The sequence below is a fragment of the Oncorhynchus clarkii genome, chromosome 28 (genome assembly GCF_045791955.1).
Source record: "Oncorhynchus clarkii lewisi isolate Uvic-CL-2024 chromosome 28, UVic_Ocla_1.0, whole genome shotgun sequence".
Classification (NCBI taxonomy): Eukaryota; Metazoa; Chordata; class Actinopteri; order Salmoniformes; family Salmonidae; genus Oncorhynchus; species Oncorhynchus clarkii.
Window position 1 is genome coordinate 5,373,284 of NC_092174.1, and position 17,593 is coordinate 5,390,876.

At 40.9% G+C, this 17,593-nt stretch overlaps 1 protein-coding gene and 1 long non-coding RNA gene across 2 annotated transcripts in view; both read right to left on the reverse strand.

Moving 5' to 3' along the window:
* Window positions 1–17,445, reverse strand: part of LOC139386574 (serine/threonine-protein kinase PRP4 homolog) — a 38,529-nt gene extending 21,084 nt beyond the window's left edge. The window contains exons 1-7 of the mRNA XM_071132231.1: window positions 17,392–17,445; window positions 15,694–16,851; window positions 14,833–14,970; window positions 5,535–5,675; window positions 4,981–5,062; window positions 4,528–4,735; window positions 477–550 (exon numbers count right to left, since the gene is read on the reverse strand). Coding sequence (XP_070988332.1) covers window positions 477–550; window positions 4,528–4,735; window positions 4,981–5,062; window positions 5,535–5,675; window positions 14,833–14,970; window positions 15,694–16,851; window positions 17,392–17,444 — 1,854 coding nt within the window. The 5' untranslated portion in view covers window position 17,445. The remainder of the gene's footprint in view (window positions 1–476; window positions 551–4,527; window positions 4,736–4,980; window positions 5,063–5,534; window positions 5,676–14,832; window positions 14,971–15,693; window positions 16,852–17,391) is intronic.
* On the reverse strand, window positions 7,544–9,751 carry LOC139386575 (uncharacterized). Its single transcript, XR_011629072.1, has 6 exons — window positions 9,585–9,751; window positions 9,288–9,340; window positions 9,015–9,173; window positions 8,675–8,924; window positions 8,521–8,572; window positions 7,544–8,042 (listed from the first exon to the last, which is right to left on the reverse strand). It is a non-coding gene; the product is annotated as an uncharacterized lncRNA (long non-coding RNA).
* Window positions 17,446–17,593: the final 148 nt, after the last annotated feature.

Sequence of the window (17,593 nt, forward strand, 5' to 3'; positions counted from 1 at the left end):
GAGCAATCAACTTTTTGTGCGTATGGAAAATTTCTGGGATTTTTATTTCAGCTAATGAAACATGGGATTAACACTTGCGTTTAAATTTTGTTCAGTGTAATACTTGTTGAACCCAGGTCTGACTGTCAGGCTGCAATACAAAACCTATTCAGACACAGTTGAGGTGGTATTCTGACTTGGGATCAATGTGCAAGTTCCCCACTGACCTCAGTTAATGATTTACGTGAAACCCAGACTCTGAATCGAACTAGCAGTTCTCACAGAAATGTCACCAGAGAAAACGCTGTGGCCCAGTTTACAGTTACCACTGACAGAAGCTTGTTTTGACAGTAATACAAAGGTGACCCGGACACCACACTGTGCAACTATCTGCCAGAATCCTATTCCATAAACAACTTCAATTAAAAGTTGAAGACTCGTACACGTCATGGTGGTCAGAATCGGAATGGAATCATAGCAACAGGAGGAGTACTCACATCGTAGGCGGCGAACATGTCATCCGATTCAGTGAACATATCAGGGGCGGATGTTTTTTTCGGGTTGGTTCCTTCTAAAAAAGAAAGGGAGTACAGTTATAAGCACTGTTAAACTGTAAAAGCATTTTGTGAATACTGCTGATGTCAAAAGGCCATACATTTGATTTATAAATAAGAATTCATTGTGTAAAATAGGATATGACATAATGAATAATGGACTTTGGAACTACATTTGTAACTCGATCACCATCAAAAGTATTAGTCTGAAGCCATGCAAAATAAGACAAATTATGTTTCTATTAGAGGTCGACCTATTATGATTTTTCAAAGCCGATACCGATTATTGGAGGACCAAAAAAGCCGATACCGATTAATCGGACGATTTTTATATATATATAAACATATAAATGTTTTATATATATATATATTTTTTTATATATATATATATATATATATATATATATATATATATATATATATATATATATATATTAATATTATTTATAAAAATATAAATGTTTTATATATATATATATATATATATATATATATATATATATATATATATATATATATATATATATATATATACAGTGCCTTGCGAAAGTATTCGGCCCCCTTGAACTTTGCGACCTTTTGCCACATTTCAGGCTTCAAACATAAAGATATAAAACTGTATTTTTTTGTGAAGAATCAACAACAAGTGGGACACAATCATGAAGTGGAACGACATTTATTGGATATTTCAAACTTTTTTAACAAATCAAAAACTGAAAAATTGGCCGTGCAAAATTATTCAGCCCCCTTAAGTTAATACTTTGTAGCGCCACCTTTTGCTGCGATTACAGCTGTAAGTCGCTTGGGGTATGTCTCTATCAGTTTTGCACATTGAGAGACTGACATTTTTTCCCATTCCTCCTTGCAAAACAGCTCGAGCTCAGTGAGGTTGGATGGAGAGCATTTGTGAACAGCAGTTTTCAGTTCTTTCCACAGATTCTCGATTGGATTCAGGTCTGGACTTTGACTTGACCATTCTAACACCTGGATATGTTTATTTTTGAACCATTCCATTGTAGATTTTGCTTTATGTTTTGGATCATTGTCTTGTTGGAAGACAAATCTCCGTCCCAGTCTCAGGTCTTTTGCAGACTCCATCAGGTTTTCTTCCAGAATGGTCCTGTATTTGGCTCCATCCATCTTCCCATCAATTTGAACCATCTTCCCTGTCCCTGCTGAAGAAAAGCAGGCCCAAACCATGATGCTGCCACCACCATGTTTGACAGTGGGGATGGTGTGTTCAGGGTGATGAGCTGTGTTGCTTTTACGCCAAACATAACGTTTTGCATTGTTGCCAAAAAGTTCAATTTTGGTTTCATCTGACCAGAGCACCTTCTTCCACATGTTTGGTGTGTCTCCCAGGTGGCTTGTGGCAAACTTTAAATGACACTTTTTATGGATATCTTTAAGAAATGGCTTTCTTCTTGCCACTCTTCCATAAAGGCCAGATTTGTGCAATATACGACTGATTGTTGTCCTATGGACAGAGTCTCCCACCTCAGCTGTAGATCTCTGCAGTTCATCCAGAGTGATCATGGGCCTCTTGGCTGCATCTCTGATCAGTCTTCTCCTTGTATGAGCTGAAAGTTTAGAGGGACGGCCAGGTCTTGGTAGATTTGCAGTGGTCTGATACTCCTTCCATTTCAATATTATCGCTTGCACAGTGCTCCTTGGGATGTTTAAAGCTTGGGAAATATTTTTGTATCCAAATCCGGCTTTAAACTTCTTCACAACAGTATCTCGGACCTGCCTGGTGTGTTCCTTGTTCTTCATGATGCTCTCTGCGCTTTTAACGGACCTCTGAGACTATCACAGTGCAGGTGCATTTATACGGAGACTTGATTACACACAGGTGGATTGTATTTATCATCATTAGTCATTTAGGTCAACATTGGATCATTCAGAGATCCTCACTGAACTTCTGGAGAGAGTTTGCTGCACTGAAAGTAAAGGGGCTGAATAATTTTGCACGCCCAATTTTTCAGTTTTTGATTTGTTAAAAAAGTTTGAAATATCCAATAAATGTCGTTCCACTTCATGATTGTGTCCCACTTGTTGTTGATTCTTCACAAAAAAATACAGTTTTATATCTTTATGTTTGAAGCCTGAAATGTGGCAAAAGGTCGCAAAGTTCAAGGGGGCCGAATACTTTCGCAAGGCACTGTATATATATATATATATATATATAAAACATTTATATTTTTATATATATATATATATATATATATATATATATATATAAAAATCGTCCGATTAATCGGTATCGGCTTTTTTGGTCCTCCAATAATCGGTATCGGCTTTGAAAAATCATAATAGGTCGACCTCTAATAGAAACATAATTTGTCTTATTTTGCATGGCTTCAGACTAATACTTTTGATGGTGATCGAGTTACAAATGTAGTTCCAAAGTCCATTATTCATTATGTCATATCCTATTTTACACAATGAATTCTTATATATATATTTGTAATAATGACAATTGAATGAACAATGAACACTTATTTTAACTTAATATAATATACATCAATAAAATCAATTAAGTCTCAAATAAATAATGAAACATGTTCAATTTGGTTTAAATAACGCAAAAACAAAGTGTTGGAGATGAAAGTAAAAGTTCAATATGTGCCATGTAAAAAAGCTAACGTTTAAGTTCCTTGCTCAAAACATGAGAACATATGAAAGCTGGTGGTTCCTTTTAACATGAGTCTTCAATATTCCCAGGTAAGAAGTAGGTTGTAGTTATTATAGGACTATTTCTCTCTATACCATTTGTATTTCATATACCTTTGACTATTGGATGTTCTAATAGGTACTTTAGTATTGCCAGCCTAATCTCGGGAGTTTATAGGCTTGAAGTCATAAACAGCGCAATGCTTGAAGAATTGCGAAGAGCTGCTGGCAAACACAGTAAAGTGCTGTTTGAATGAATGCTTACGAGCCTGCTGCTGCCTACCACCGCTCAGTCAGACTGCTCTAGTAAATCATAAACTTGATTATAATATAATAACACACAGAAATACAAGCCTTAGGTCATTAATATGGTCAAATCCGGAACCTATCATTTCGAAAAAAAACGTTTATTCTTTCAGTGAAATACGAAACCGTTCCGTATTTTATCTAACGGGTGGCATCCATAAGTCAAAATATTGCTGTTACATTGCACAACCTTCAATGTTATGTCATAATTACGTAAAATTCAGGAAAATTAGTTCGCAACGAGCCAGGCGGCCCAAACTGTTGCATATACCGTGACTCCGCGACCGCGACACAAGAGAGGTGACACAATTTCCCTAGTTTAATATTGCCTGATAACATAAATTTATTTTAACTAAATATGCAGGTTTAAAAATATATACTTCTGTGTATTGATTTTAAGAAAGGCGTTGATGTTTATGGTTAGGTACACATTGGTGCAACAATAGTGCTTTTTTAGCGAATGCACTTGTTAAATCACCCGTTTGGCGAAGTAGGCTGTGATTCAATGATAAATTAACAGGCACCACATCGATTATATGCATCGCAGGACAAGCTAGATAAGCTAGTAATATCATCAACCATGTGTAGTTAACTAGTGATTATGTTAAGATTGATTGTTTTTTATAAGATAAGTTTAATGCTAGCTAGCACCTTACCTTGGCTCCTTGCTGCACTCGCATAACATGTAATCGGCCATAATCGGTGTCCAAAAATGCTGATTACCGATTGTTATGAAAACTTGAAGTCGGCCCCTAATTAATTGGACATTCCGATTAATCGGTCGCACTCTAGTTTCTATCCCCACTACTGATTCATGTACCAGCATGAGCTTCTATCAGCATGAAAAAAACACGCACACGCACCTGCGTCAAATGCATATGTCAAATACTTTCAATACATACTTCATGGTGTTTGTACTGAGCAAATTAAATCAAATGTGGCTCAAGTATCTGAAAGTATTTCATATGTCTTAGTTTTCCACAGGTTTGGTGAACACACACACACACCAGTGTACCGTCTTTTTCCTGTTCGATGAAGTTGTGCTTTGCCTTGATGTTTTCTTCGAAGGTGTCCACGTTTTCCCGCTCATACTCTTTGACATCGGCCGCCACGCGCTCCAAGATGTCATCTGGCGATGGCGAGCGGCTGCGTGGGCTGCTCTGGGGGCTGCCGGGCTCCGATGGTGCCGACATGTTACTACCCTCGTTCCCTCCCTTGTACTTCTGTTCATGGGAACACAGATAGACACACAATATAAGCATGAATACCAAGCACAGGCACGCCAACATGTACACACATGATGAACTAACAATCAAACACCTGTGTGTGCCATGTGTGCATGCAGTGGATGACAATAACCAATAATACAGGGTAAATGGCATATCATGACATTAAACGGCTGTTTATGGCTCTGTTTAAAGTAATGTCAGTGCATCGAGGATGATATTATTGAGGTCTTATCACCCACCTGGACGATGGCCAGGCGCTGTAGCCTCCTCTGTTCAATGAGAGCCTCCTCGTCCTCCTCATCCACATCGTAATCTTCCAGCCTGGACAGGAAACACCACGTCAACTCTCGACGAACACATACAATGTGGTCATCCTCCCCACACTCATTAACAAAAGCTTATATTACAAAAAGCCTGCCCTAAAACAAAAATGGTGTGGTTAATTGAGACTGAAATTGATTAATGTTGAATCATGTGTATGAACCATACAGTCAACACTCAGACAAAATCTGAGGTAAGCAATACCCTATTAAAGTGATCTGTCATTTTCCAGTTTTTGAACATTTGTAGGTTTTTTAAGCGTTTTCAAGGCAAAACTTATAAATGGCATCTGGCAGAAGTAAATGTATCCACAAACACAAATATAATTGTATAAATACACACCTTAAATGACTACGTTTCCACAAATGTTATGATATAATCGTTATGCCCATTCAAAAGATTAGGGGACATGATACAGAAGTATTATTTTCATAAGGTATAAGCAACTAAAATTCCTTAGTGCACTGCCTACACTTCATCTTCAGAGTCCTCCTTGTCGACCCTCATTCCCTCCGAGAGGCTGCCTTTGAACTTGTCCTCTCTGTCCCGGCTCCATCTCCTCTCCTGGGATCTGGAACGCCACCGCAGCCTCCGTCCCAACCGATCCAACGACCTATGGAGAAGAGCGAAGAAAAAGCCTGAGCATCTTACAGGTACAATATGGAAGACATCCTGCTGATCAATGGTAATTTATATTAATGGTATAGCTATTACCATTGAATCTTCAAGAATAACAAAACACCTTATAATCAAAATTTCATAACCCAAAACTTATGTGAGTTGCAATTCTCTCCATTATAAAAATCGTTATTGTATTTAAATATCAATATAAAGAATGAAGTTTCAGTCTAAGCAGACCTTCAATGCACAGACAATAGGACTAGTGACCTACAGTGTCTTCAGAAAGTATTCAGACCCCTTGACAATTCCACATTGTTACGTTACAGCCTTATTCTAAAATAGATTCAATTAGTTTTTTTCCTCATCGATCTACACACAATACTCCATAATCACAAAGCAAAAACAGGTTTTTATAAATGTTTGCTAATTTATAAAAAATAAAAAACGGAAATATCACACTCACTTGCTCCACTAAAAGTTTTGCGATTATACTGCGGTACTTAGAGGTAATTTGTGGATTAGTACGGTACCCTGCGTCACCACTTCATTGCTCCAGACCAGGTCTAAGACACTGCCTCAGATGCTGGTTCAATACCCGTGCTGACCTCGACTGGGAGACCCATAAGATGACAGTAGGTTTTTGGTTTCTCTCCCTCTAAAAACAGAAAAAAATCATTCTAAATAACAAACTGGCTTTATTTACAAATTGGCAACAATGTCTCTCCCCATATTCAAGAATGGCCTTTTTCTGGCTCATTTTACATTATTTGACAACGAAATCTCCAAATTATATATATTTTTAAACAAAACGATTATTATTAATTTTGAATTATATAAAAGCCCCTTGTATATTCTCACAGATATATTATTAACCCTGTTATTAGCAGGACAATATATTGGTCATATCTCCCAAGTGGCGCACAATGGGATTGCCTTGCAGTTCTCCAGCTGTAACCACTGAAAGCGTGTGAGGTTCAAGGCACGAGGGTAGGGGTGGACCCCCATCCTGGGTAGTACAGAACACTTTAAGGGGCATCGCACTAATAATGGTGCTGACTAGGGAAACGTTCCCACTGTTCTTAGTGCTAGTCTGCACGTTCAAACTAAAACAATGTAACTAATAATAGCTACTTATCGATAATAAAATAAAAATACTATTTCAAAATGCCAATGTTTATTTAGTTATGGATCCATAAATTACTATGGGAATAAATATCACTGAATTACAGAAATATCCTCCAATCTTCTATATGTGATTATTGGCAGTCATGTCATATTTTCCGAAATACTGTAAGCGACATAAGTCTCACTAGTGTCGAGTAATGTTCTGTTAAAAGTGGTGTAGGTCTTATTTAAAGAGCATATTGAAGTTGGAAGCAATAGGATTTGAAGCAATAGCCTACAACTATTTTAGCACCGTTTCACGCTGCTCTGAGCCAAGTATGGGGACTGGTCTTGATAAACCAATGACATTCATATTTTCACTGAATCTCCGTTTGGGTATTGGTTAGACTACAATTATACAATAAGGGTGTAGAAATGTTATACTCTCAGTGTAACCTTTAAACTAGACAAGTCAGTTAAGAACAAATTCTTATTTACAAGGACAGCCTAATCCTTCGTCCCCATCCGGGAAATTGAACCCCGGTACCCGGGATTCTTTAGCTAAATACTGTAGCCTACTCCCGACAGTCACATTGTACAGCACCATATTTTCCGTTTCATCCTAATGGAAACGCATAGGGTTTTTTGTTTTTCTTGGAATTAGAAACACCATATTATTAATCAAATTAATCCCAAACTCTAAAAGTAATTGGAAAGGTATATACAAATTATTTGTGACATTATGGTTACAATAAAGAATGTAAACAAGATAGTGTTTTTATTTACAGTAGTGATGGACAGACGGTGGAATTATGAAAACAGGTTTTCAAACACTTGTTGCCCGATTAGCAGGACAATAGACTCTTTTATAGCCTGGCTACTAAAGTGCGAACATTCCCCTACCTGCAATGTATTCAACGCTTAAGTACTCTGAAGTGTTACATTTATAACTGAAAACAGCAGTACAGTATTTCTTCATCAACATCTTCATGCTTTTGTTAATAAAATAACTAGAAAAAAGGCATTCAAAATGCAGATGGTTATTTAAACTACAATTTAGTTGCACTTCCACCCAGCTCCACAACCACGCTGAGATGATCAATGTATTTGTTGCATTGTAGTATCATCAATTTCTCTTGCCAAAATGTCTTGATGTCCTTCACCAGTTCATCTTTGCTTGTAGGCTTGGCAGAGATATGGATTAATATTTTCAGTTGATGCCAAACAAGTTCGATCGGGTTTAAAATCAGTAGACCTACAAGATGAGATTAATAAAAAACATTTTTAGATATACTGTAGGCATACCAGAGGTGTTGTCTTATTTATTTAACCTTTATTTTACTACATCAAATCTGCTGGCATCTTGACTCAGTTTATGCCCTCATTTGCAATGCAAACCCGGGCGGCAGTGTGTTTTGGGTCATTGTCCGCATTTGAAAAAAAAAAAAAAAAAACATTTAGCCTAACAGCCAACATTAGGTACAACACTAGAAATATACATGTACATAGGCCTAAATGTAACAGTATAACTTTAGACCGTCCCCTCGCCCATACCCGGGCGCGAACCAGGGACCCTCTGCACACATCAACAACAGTCACCCACGAAGCATCGTTACCCATCGCTCCACAAAAGCCACGGCCCCTGCAGAGCAAGGGGAACCACTACTTCAAGGTCTCAGAGCAAGTGACCTTGAAAGAAACAATGTGGTCCCAGAAACACCTCACTGACTTACGGTCCAGCATATCTCTTGATTTCTTCCTCAAAGAAATCTTGATCCATGACACCTGAAAAAGGAGGCAACAGTGAATTGTGGAACACATAGCAGTCCGTGCGTTGTAGGCTACAATATTTGATGTACCTTTTGATTTGTAAATAGCCAAGCTAACCATCAAAAATCAAATTTGGGCCTGGTCCCTGGCGAGAAATTGCCCCACACACGTCGAGTTTGAGCGGATGCTTGGGACTCGGCTTGCTTAACCTTCTTTCTTTTTTCTGTAGCAATTTTAAGCAAATTTCTCAAGGGCCACGGTTGATTTGTCTGTGAAGATGACATTGAATGTCTTGCCAGATTTGATCCATGCCTGGACCCGCAGGACGGAAAGTTCTTTGTTCGTCAGACAAATTATCGGGTCGAACCTACAGAACAGTACAAAACAAGCGAACAAACATGGTTAATGTTCAAGGGGGGGAGTGATGTTTAAAAAAATATATATTTATATGTCTTACCGAGCCTTTCCATAAGTCCACGCCAGTTTCTTCAACTGTCTTCTGACAGTGATTAGAGCAATGTTGATGTTGTGCCGTGATGCCAGCAGATTACAGATTGCCTTTGCCGATCGCTCAGAATCTTCATTCATCAGTGAGTCGATGGCTTGAATAGTCTCGCTGGAAATGGAATACAATGTAAAAATGTGCAGCATACAGTAAAGACCAGCAGTCGATTTAAGCATGGTTTTTTGCATTATTAGGCCTACTTTACAGTATTGCCGCCTACTGTACCTGTTCATAGGCCACTAATCGATGGGGGCTCAGGGCGGTACCATTCTGCTCACCTGATGAAGGTGCACATGGATCAGATTCAAACTTTGAAGACAGAGATCGAGCCATTGAAGGCAGACCAGCAGAAAGATAAACATCTGAGGGCAGATACAGGCGACAGCTGATGCGTTGGTCCAGAGCCAGGTGGCATTGGCGGAGAATGACGCGTTGAAGAGGGCGAGGAACGAGATGGAGTCACAATGCCAGGCACACCAGTGAGCTCTGGAACTCCACCTCCGACATTCAGAGTCAACATACCTGGCAGTTTCATCAGGTCGTCGGTTCATCCTGACATTCCCATTCCTCTGACAACAGAACTTGATCAACTGCTACCCAGGCACAGCAAGGGCGGTCCGGACCGTTGTGCTGTTCTGCTATAGCCTAATAAACAAATTCAGGTGGCTTATATATGCAAAACGCTTTAAATGCTTTATTATCTAAATGTAAAAGCATATACTTTGCAGTACTGTATTTCTCTATCCGTATCTTTATGCTTTCGTTAATAAATAATGATAAAAAAAAAATACCTTTTCAAAATGCAGATGTTTACTTAGTTATGGATCCATAACAAATTACTATGGGAATAAATATCACTGAATTACAGAAATATTGGAACAAAGTTGTCTAATGAAGGTAAAGAAATTGTTGTTCACTGGAAAATACGCACATGGTCACGTTGTCCAGCACCATCATGGCTATTAGCAGGTAGCTGGTAGTTATGTTGGCCGTGATTGGTTGCAATTGTAGTTTAATCCACCAGAAAATACAAAAAATATAATGGATCACATCCGACCCCTGATTGGGAATCACATAGGGCGGCGCACAATTGGCCCAGCATTTCTCTCCCTCTAAAAACAGAAATAAATGTTTTGGCCTTTATTCAGATTACAATCGCTCACTTTCGTTTTTTAAAAAACAAAATAACCTCCAAAATATTGTTATATATTTTCAAGTTGATGGCAAAGTCATATAGCCCGGCACCTACATAAAGCTGAGTGACTCACTCATTCATGGCTTTGGATCAAAACAAATAAGTACCAACATTCTTTCTGATAGTCTTTAATTAAGAAATGCTTTGGTTTTCCTGACCTGGACACCACGTACAGTAATATTATAGCCCATTATGGGCTATTAGCAGGACAATATTCCTTTACCAACACCACCCTGTATTTCAAATTCTATTGCTTCCAACTTCAATATGCTCTTCAAATAAGACCCACACCACTTTTAACAGCACATTACTCAACACTACTGAGTCTATGGTAGGCCTACAGTATATCGAAAAATATGACGTGACTGCCAATAATTACATATAGAGGATTCAGAATTAAATCCAAAAGCCGCCTCATGGGTCTCCCGGTGTTGGCCGCCACTAGTTTTGAGTAATGTGCTGTTAAAAATTGTCTTATTTATTTGAAGAGCATATTGAAGTTAGAAGCAATAGGATTTGAAGCAATAGCCTACAACTATTTTAGCACTGTTTCGCGCTGCTCTGAGACAAGCATGCGGACTGGTCTTGATAAATCAATGAGATTTTTATTTTCACTGAATCTGTTTGGGTAGGCAAGTAAGTTAAGAACAAATTCTTATTTACAAGGACAGCCTACTCCTTCCTCCCCATCAGAGAATTGAACCTGTCTCCCGCACGACAGAGGGATTCTTTAGCAAAATAGCCAAGTACTGTAGCCTACTCCCGACCGTCTTCTTCAAAAGCTAATTGGAGTCAGGAGTCAGCTAACTTGGAGTCTAATCAATGAGACGAGATTGGAGATGTTGGTTAGAGCTGCCTTGCCCAATAAAAATAAAAAAAACTCACAAAATGTTTGCTATTCACAAGAAGCATTTTCTGATGTGAGCCACGCCTTGAACAAAAGAGATCTCAGAAGACCTAAGATTAAGAATTGTTGACTTGCATAAAGCTGGAAAGGGTTACAAAAGTATCTAGCCTTGATGTTCATCAGTCCATGGTAAGACAAAATGGTCTCTAAATGTAGAAAGTTCAGCACTGTTGCTACTCCTGGAAAGACGACTGACTGCAAGAGCACAGCGCAGAATGCTCAATGAGGTGAAGAAGAATCCTAGAGTGTCAGCTAAAGATTTACAGAAATCTCTGGAACATGCTAACATCTCTGTTGACGAGTCTACGATACGTAAAACACTAAACAAGAATGGTGTTCATGGGAGGACACCACGGAAGAAGCCACTGCTGTCCAAAAAAAACATTGCTGCACGTCCGAAGTTTGCAAAAGTGCACCTGGACAGCGCTACTAGCAAAATATGTGGACAGATTAAACTAAAGTTGAGATGTTTGGAAGGAACACACAACACTATGTGTGGAGAAAAAAAGGCACAGCGCACCAACATCAAAACCTCATCCCACCTGTAAAGTATGGCGGAGGGAGCATCATGGTTTGGGGCTTCTGGAGTGGCCCTAACGCCTTCTGGAGTGGCCCAGTCCTGACCTCAACCCAATTGGGGTGCTATGGCATGACCTCAAGAGAGCAGTTCACACCAGACATCCCAAGAATATTGATGAACTGAAACAGTTTTGTGAAGTGAAATGGTCCAAAATTCCTCCTGACCATTGTGCAGGTCTGATCCGCAACTACAGAAGACGTTTGGTTGAGGATATTGCTGCCAAAGGAGGGTCTACCAGTTACACATACTTTTTCCAACCTGCACTGTGAATGTTTACACGCTGAGTTCAATAGACATGAACACGTATAATTGTTTGCGTGTAATTAGTTTAAGCAGACTGTATGTCTATTGTTGTGACCTAGATGAAGATCAGTTCACATTTTATGCAGATATCCAGGTATTTCCAAAGGGCTTACATACCTTTTCTTGCCACTAAGCATTCAGATGCTTTACTCAGTACTTTGTTGAAGTACCTTTGGCAGTGATTACAGCCTCAAGTCTTCTTGGGTATGACACTACAAGCTTCGCACTAGAGGTCGACCGATTAATCGGAATGGCCGATTAATTAGTGCCGATTTCAAGTTTTCATAACAATCGGAAATAGGTATTTTTGGACACCGATTTCTTTTTATACACCTTATTTAATCTTTATTTAACTAGGCAAGGCAGTGAAGAACACATTCTGATTTTCAATGACGGCCTAGGAATGGTGGGTTAACTGCCTCGTTCAGGGGCACAACAACAGATTTTCACCTTGTCAGCTCGGGGGATCCAATCTTGCAACCTTACAGTTAACTAGTCCAACACAATAACGACCTGCCTCTCTCGTTGCACTCCACAAGGAGACTGCCTGTTACGCGAATGTTGTAAGCCAAGGTAAGTTGCTAACTAACATTAAACTTATCTTATTAAAACCAATCAATCATAATCACAGGATAACTACACATGGTTGATGATATTACTAGATATTATCTAGCGTGTCCTGCATTGCATATAATCTGACTGAGCATACAAGCATCTAAGTATCTGACTGAGCGGTGGTAGGCAGAAGCAGGCGCCTAAACATTCATTCAAACAGCACTTGTGTGTTTTGCCAGCAGCTCTTCGTTGTGGGTCAAGCATTGCGCTGTTTATGACTAAGCCTATCAACTCCCAAGATGAGATGAGGCTGGTGTAACCGAAGTGAAATGGCTGGCTAGTTAGAGCGGGCTAATAGCGTTTCAAACGTCACTCGCTCTGAGCCTGTGGTTGTTTCTCTTGCTCTGCATGAGTAACGCTGCTTCGAGGGTGGCTGTTGTCATTGTGTTCTTGGTTCGAGCCCAGGGAGGAGCGAGGAGAGGGACGGAAGCTATACTGTTACACTGGCAATACTAAAGTGCCTACAAGAAAATCCAATAGTCAAAGGTTAATGAAATACAAATGGTATAGAGAGAAATAGTCCTATAATTCCTATAATAACTACAACCCAAAACTTCTTACCTGGGAATATTGAAGACTCATGTTAAAAGTAACCAGCTTTCATATATTCTCATGTTCTGAGCAAGGAACTTAAACGTTAGCTTTCTTACATAGCACATATTGCACTTTTACTTTCTTCTCCAACACTTTGTTTTTGCATTATTTAAACCAAATTGAACATGTTTCATTATTTATTTGAGGCTAAATTGATTGTATTGATGTATTATATTAAGTATTGTTGTAATTGTCATTAATACAAATAAATAAATGAAAATCAGGCGATTAATCGTATCGGCTTTTTTTGGCCCTCCAATAATCGGTATCGGCATGGAAAAATCATAAATCGGTCGACCTCTACTTTGCACACCTGTATTTGGGGAGTTTCTCCCAATCTTCTCTGCAGATCCTCAAGCTCTGTCAGGTTGGATGGGGAGCGTAGCTGTACAGCCATTTTCAGGTCTCTCCAGAGATGTTCAATCGGGTTCAAGTCCGGGCTCTGGCTGGGCCACTCTAGGACATTCAGAGACTTGTCCCGAAGCCACTCCTGCATTGTCTTGGCTGTGTGCTTATGATCATTGTCCTGTTTGAAGGTGAACCTTTGCCCCAGTCGGAGATTTTCATCAAGGATCTCTCTGTACTTTGCTCCGTTGATCTTTCCCTTGATCCTGGCTAGTCTCCCAGTCCCTGCACCAGAAAACATCCCCACAGCATGATGCTGCCACCACCATGCTTCACCGTAGGGATGGTGCCAGATTTCTTCTAGACGTGACGCTTGTCACTCAGGCCAAAGAGTTCAATCTTGGTTCCATCAAACCAGAGAATCTCGTTTCTCATGGTCTGAGAGTCCATTAGGTGCCTTTTGGAAAACTCCAAGTTGGCTGTCATGTGCCTTTAATTGATGAGTGGCTTCTGTCTAGCCACTCTACCATTCAGGGCTGATTGGTGTAGTGCTGCACAGATGGTTTTCCTTCTGGAAGGTTCTCCAATGCCCACAAAGGAACTCTGGAGCGCTGTCAGAGTGACCATCGGGTTCTTGGTAACCTCCCGGACCAAGGCCCTTCTCCTCCGATTGCTTAATTTGGTCAGGCGGTCAGCTTTAGGAAGAGTCTTGGACAATTATTTCGACCTCATGGCTTTGCTCTGACATGCAGTCAACTGTGGGACCTTATATAGACAGAAGTGTGCCTTTCCAAATCATGTCCAATCAATTGAATTTACCACAGATGGACTCTAATCAAGTTGTAGAAACATCAAGGATGATCAATGGAAACAGGATGCACCTGAGCTCAATTTCAAACTCTCATAGCAGAAGGTCTGAATACTTTTGTAAATAAGGCATTTGTTGTTTATTTTTAATACATTTGCAAACATTTCTAAGAAGCTGTTTTCCCTTTGTCATTGTGGGGTATTGTGTGTAGATTGCTGAGGATTTTTCTTTATTTAATCCATTTTAGAATAAGGCTGTAACGTAACAAAATGTGGTAAAATTCAAGGGGTCTGAATACTTTCCAAAGGCACTGCATCTGTAGTTTTAGACTCAAATACATAACACAGGTAGTGGTTATACAGATAATGAGACATGCACCAATATGGATACTAAAAAACACTTTTGAACCTGTCCTCCACCCACCTCCTCCTGAATGGTGACCTGCTGCATCTCCTGGGAGAGCGCGATCTCCGCCTGAAAGGTGAGCGGCTGAACCGTCGCCGGGCACCTAGGGCCGGGCTAGTGTCCCTACGGACCCCTGCCTCTTCCTGGCTCCACATCCTGAAGATCACGTGACAAAAGGATAAGGTGTTACACATTCAATATTCTCCATGCATTACCTAAAGTCGGTCTGATTTTATTTGGACAGGATTCAATGTGGGGATGATGTACAATGGACCGTGTTTGTTTGGGAATATCGTGGCATGACGACATGTAAAGTGCTATCTCCCATATAGCAATTAAGTACTTGTCTTTCTTGCACTAACATCTGCACTTTTTCTTATTGGCACTGTTTCTGCTGATAGCTGTCAAGGGTCTACCGGCAATAACAGTGATATTGCAAGTATCCTCCTCCCCTCACATTACTAGGGGTGTATTCACTAGAAACCAAATGGAAGCAACCGGACAAAATGGGGTCTCACCTGAACTTGCCTGATAAGAAACGCTACTTTTAGTTTCAAAACATTTTCTGTTGCAAAAAAAGGCATTACAGTGTACACTAATTAATACACTCCAGGGCTTCCCATTCCAATGCTCATGGTCTATCCCGGGAGGAGAGTGATAACCCAGGAGCTGATGGTTTTATCACAATATGTTACCGGTAAATTCATTTGTGGATTCTGTACCTGGTTGCGAGAGGACACATCTCCTCCTCGAAAACAATAGCACGTGTTTATCTGTATTTAACACAAATGAATGTGTGTGTTTATGACGGATGTGTATATGTTTATGACACACCTGTGTTTGTTTTGGAATTGATATTTGGCCCCCAAAAATTCTGACCTGCCAGGTGGAAGTCTCAGTCGGTCAATCACTCTCCTTCGACTCTCCGGGGAGCGTGGGTGACCCCCTCTGGGTGGTGACGGTGACATGGCCCTTCGCTCAGCTGCCTGGGGGCCTGAGGATGAGTCCAGGGAGTTCTGACATTGTGATGGGGACGTGCTGCGCTGCAGCTGGAGGGCGGGGCCTGGCGGCCTCCCTCGCAGGCCTGGAGAGCGGTTCTCCTTCCCAGAGGAAGCGTCCTTGGCGGGGGACTTGGTCGCCTTCTTGTCCTTGTCCCCTTCCTTATCTGGCCACCTGGCCTTGTAGTGCTCGGGTGACTTGTGGTTGCTGCCGCTGGGCTCCTGATTTTGGGCTCCTCTGCTCTGAGCCGGTGGGGAAGGCTGCTTGCTGGTGCCAGGAGGAGACCTAAAGCACACTGAACTCCTGGAATGTCTTCTGCCGTCTCTATCCCTGGACGTGCTCCGTCCTCTCATCCGATCCTTGGTCTTCCCGTCTGTCCTGCTCTTACTGGCATTTTTATTGGGATTGCTCTGCTTAGCTTTTCCGGCATCTGTCGACTCTCGCCGTCCTCTACAGGTGTCCTTAGCGGTCTGTGAGCCGGACCCGGGACCTGTTGCCCCTATACACCAGTGCTGCCCATTGTGCTCCCTCTCCACCTGAAGCTCCCCATCCTCATCAGAGTGGTAGCCCTGGAGTATGAGCCCCATGTCCGACTGTACCCCCCTGCCCCCCTCAGTCAGTTCACTGTCTAGCTCGGCTTGGATCAGGGCCCTCTGTTTCTCCAGCTCCTCCAGAAGTGCCATCTCATCATCTTCCAGTCTTGGGTGCTTGGCAGAGGAGGAGTACAGGGAAGCGTCGTCATCGCCACAGTTTGAGAAGACATCGGTTGAGGGGTTGTCTTTACGCTTGTGCCTCTTGTGCTTGTGCCGGTGCCCGTGGCGCCGCTCCTTGACCTCTGGGGAGACGTGCTTCTGTCGCTTGTGTTTGCTGCGGTGCTTGTGTTTCTTCTTCTTGGTCTGGGCCGAGCTCACGGCGACGCGGAGCTTCAATGAACCGGCTTCGACCTTCCCGGCACTTCCTTCTTCCTCCTCTTCACATGACAGGTCCTCATTTTCCTCTTCATTGCCACTCCTCTCTGAGCTCCCTGCATCCTCTCCACTGCGAACGAAAAAGATATAGGAAAGGGTAATGATTAGTCAATTGGGAAGGTCTATTGTAATTGATTCATTTGACAACTAATGCTGGTTTATTCCACAACTACTAACGTTAGTGGTGCAACTTAAGTGTTTCTCAGACCTTTCCTTGGGGACCCTCAGTCGTTTCACAATTGTGTTCTAGTCTTGAACAAGCACACCTGATTCAATTAGTCTAAACTTGTCGAGTATTTCTCCGAGTTTCATAACTGACATTGACTTGGAAGATAGCTACATAACGTTAGCTACCTACCTAAATAACGTTAAACATCTAGCTATATAACTAAGTTAGCTAGTTTCAATTACAAACGGCAAATGTCTTCTAATTTCTTCTAACGTTAGCTACTGTAGTTAGCCGCGTTAGTTAGCTACAGTACTGAAACAGGCTCTCTGTTTTATACGATATTATTTTTTTTCTCATTAACTTTAGTTACGACCACACGCAGAATACCCTATCGCGACAACTATACATCTTGCCTAAAACACAATTTTAAAAATGTCTTACGCTTGTTTTCTCTCGCCGTCGCCAGGTATGAAACCCATAGCAGCCATTTTCATTGTTAACTTTGGACATGCGCAATGGATAGGAAGACAAGGCAAGGCACTGTCTGTAAAAGTAATGACAATTTTGCGTTTTTCTGTACCCCCTATATAAGAGATTTCGAAATAATGAATCTTCTTTGGGCCTATATTTGATGTGACACACT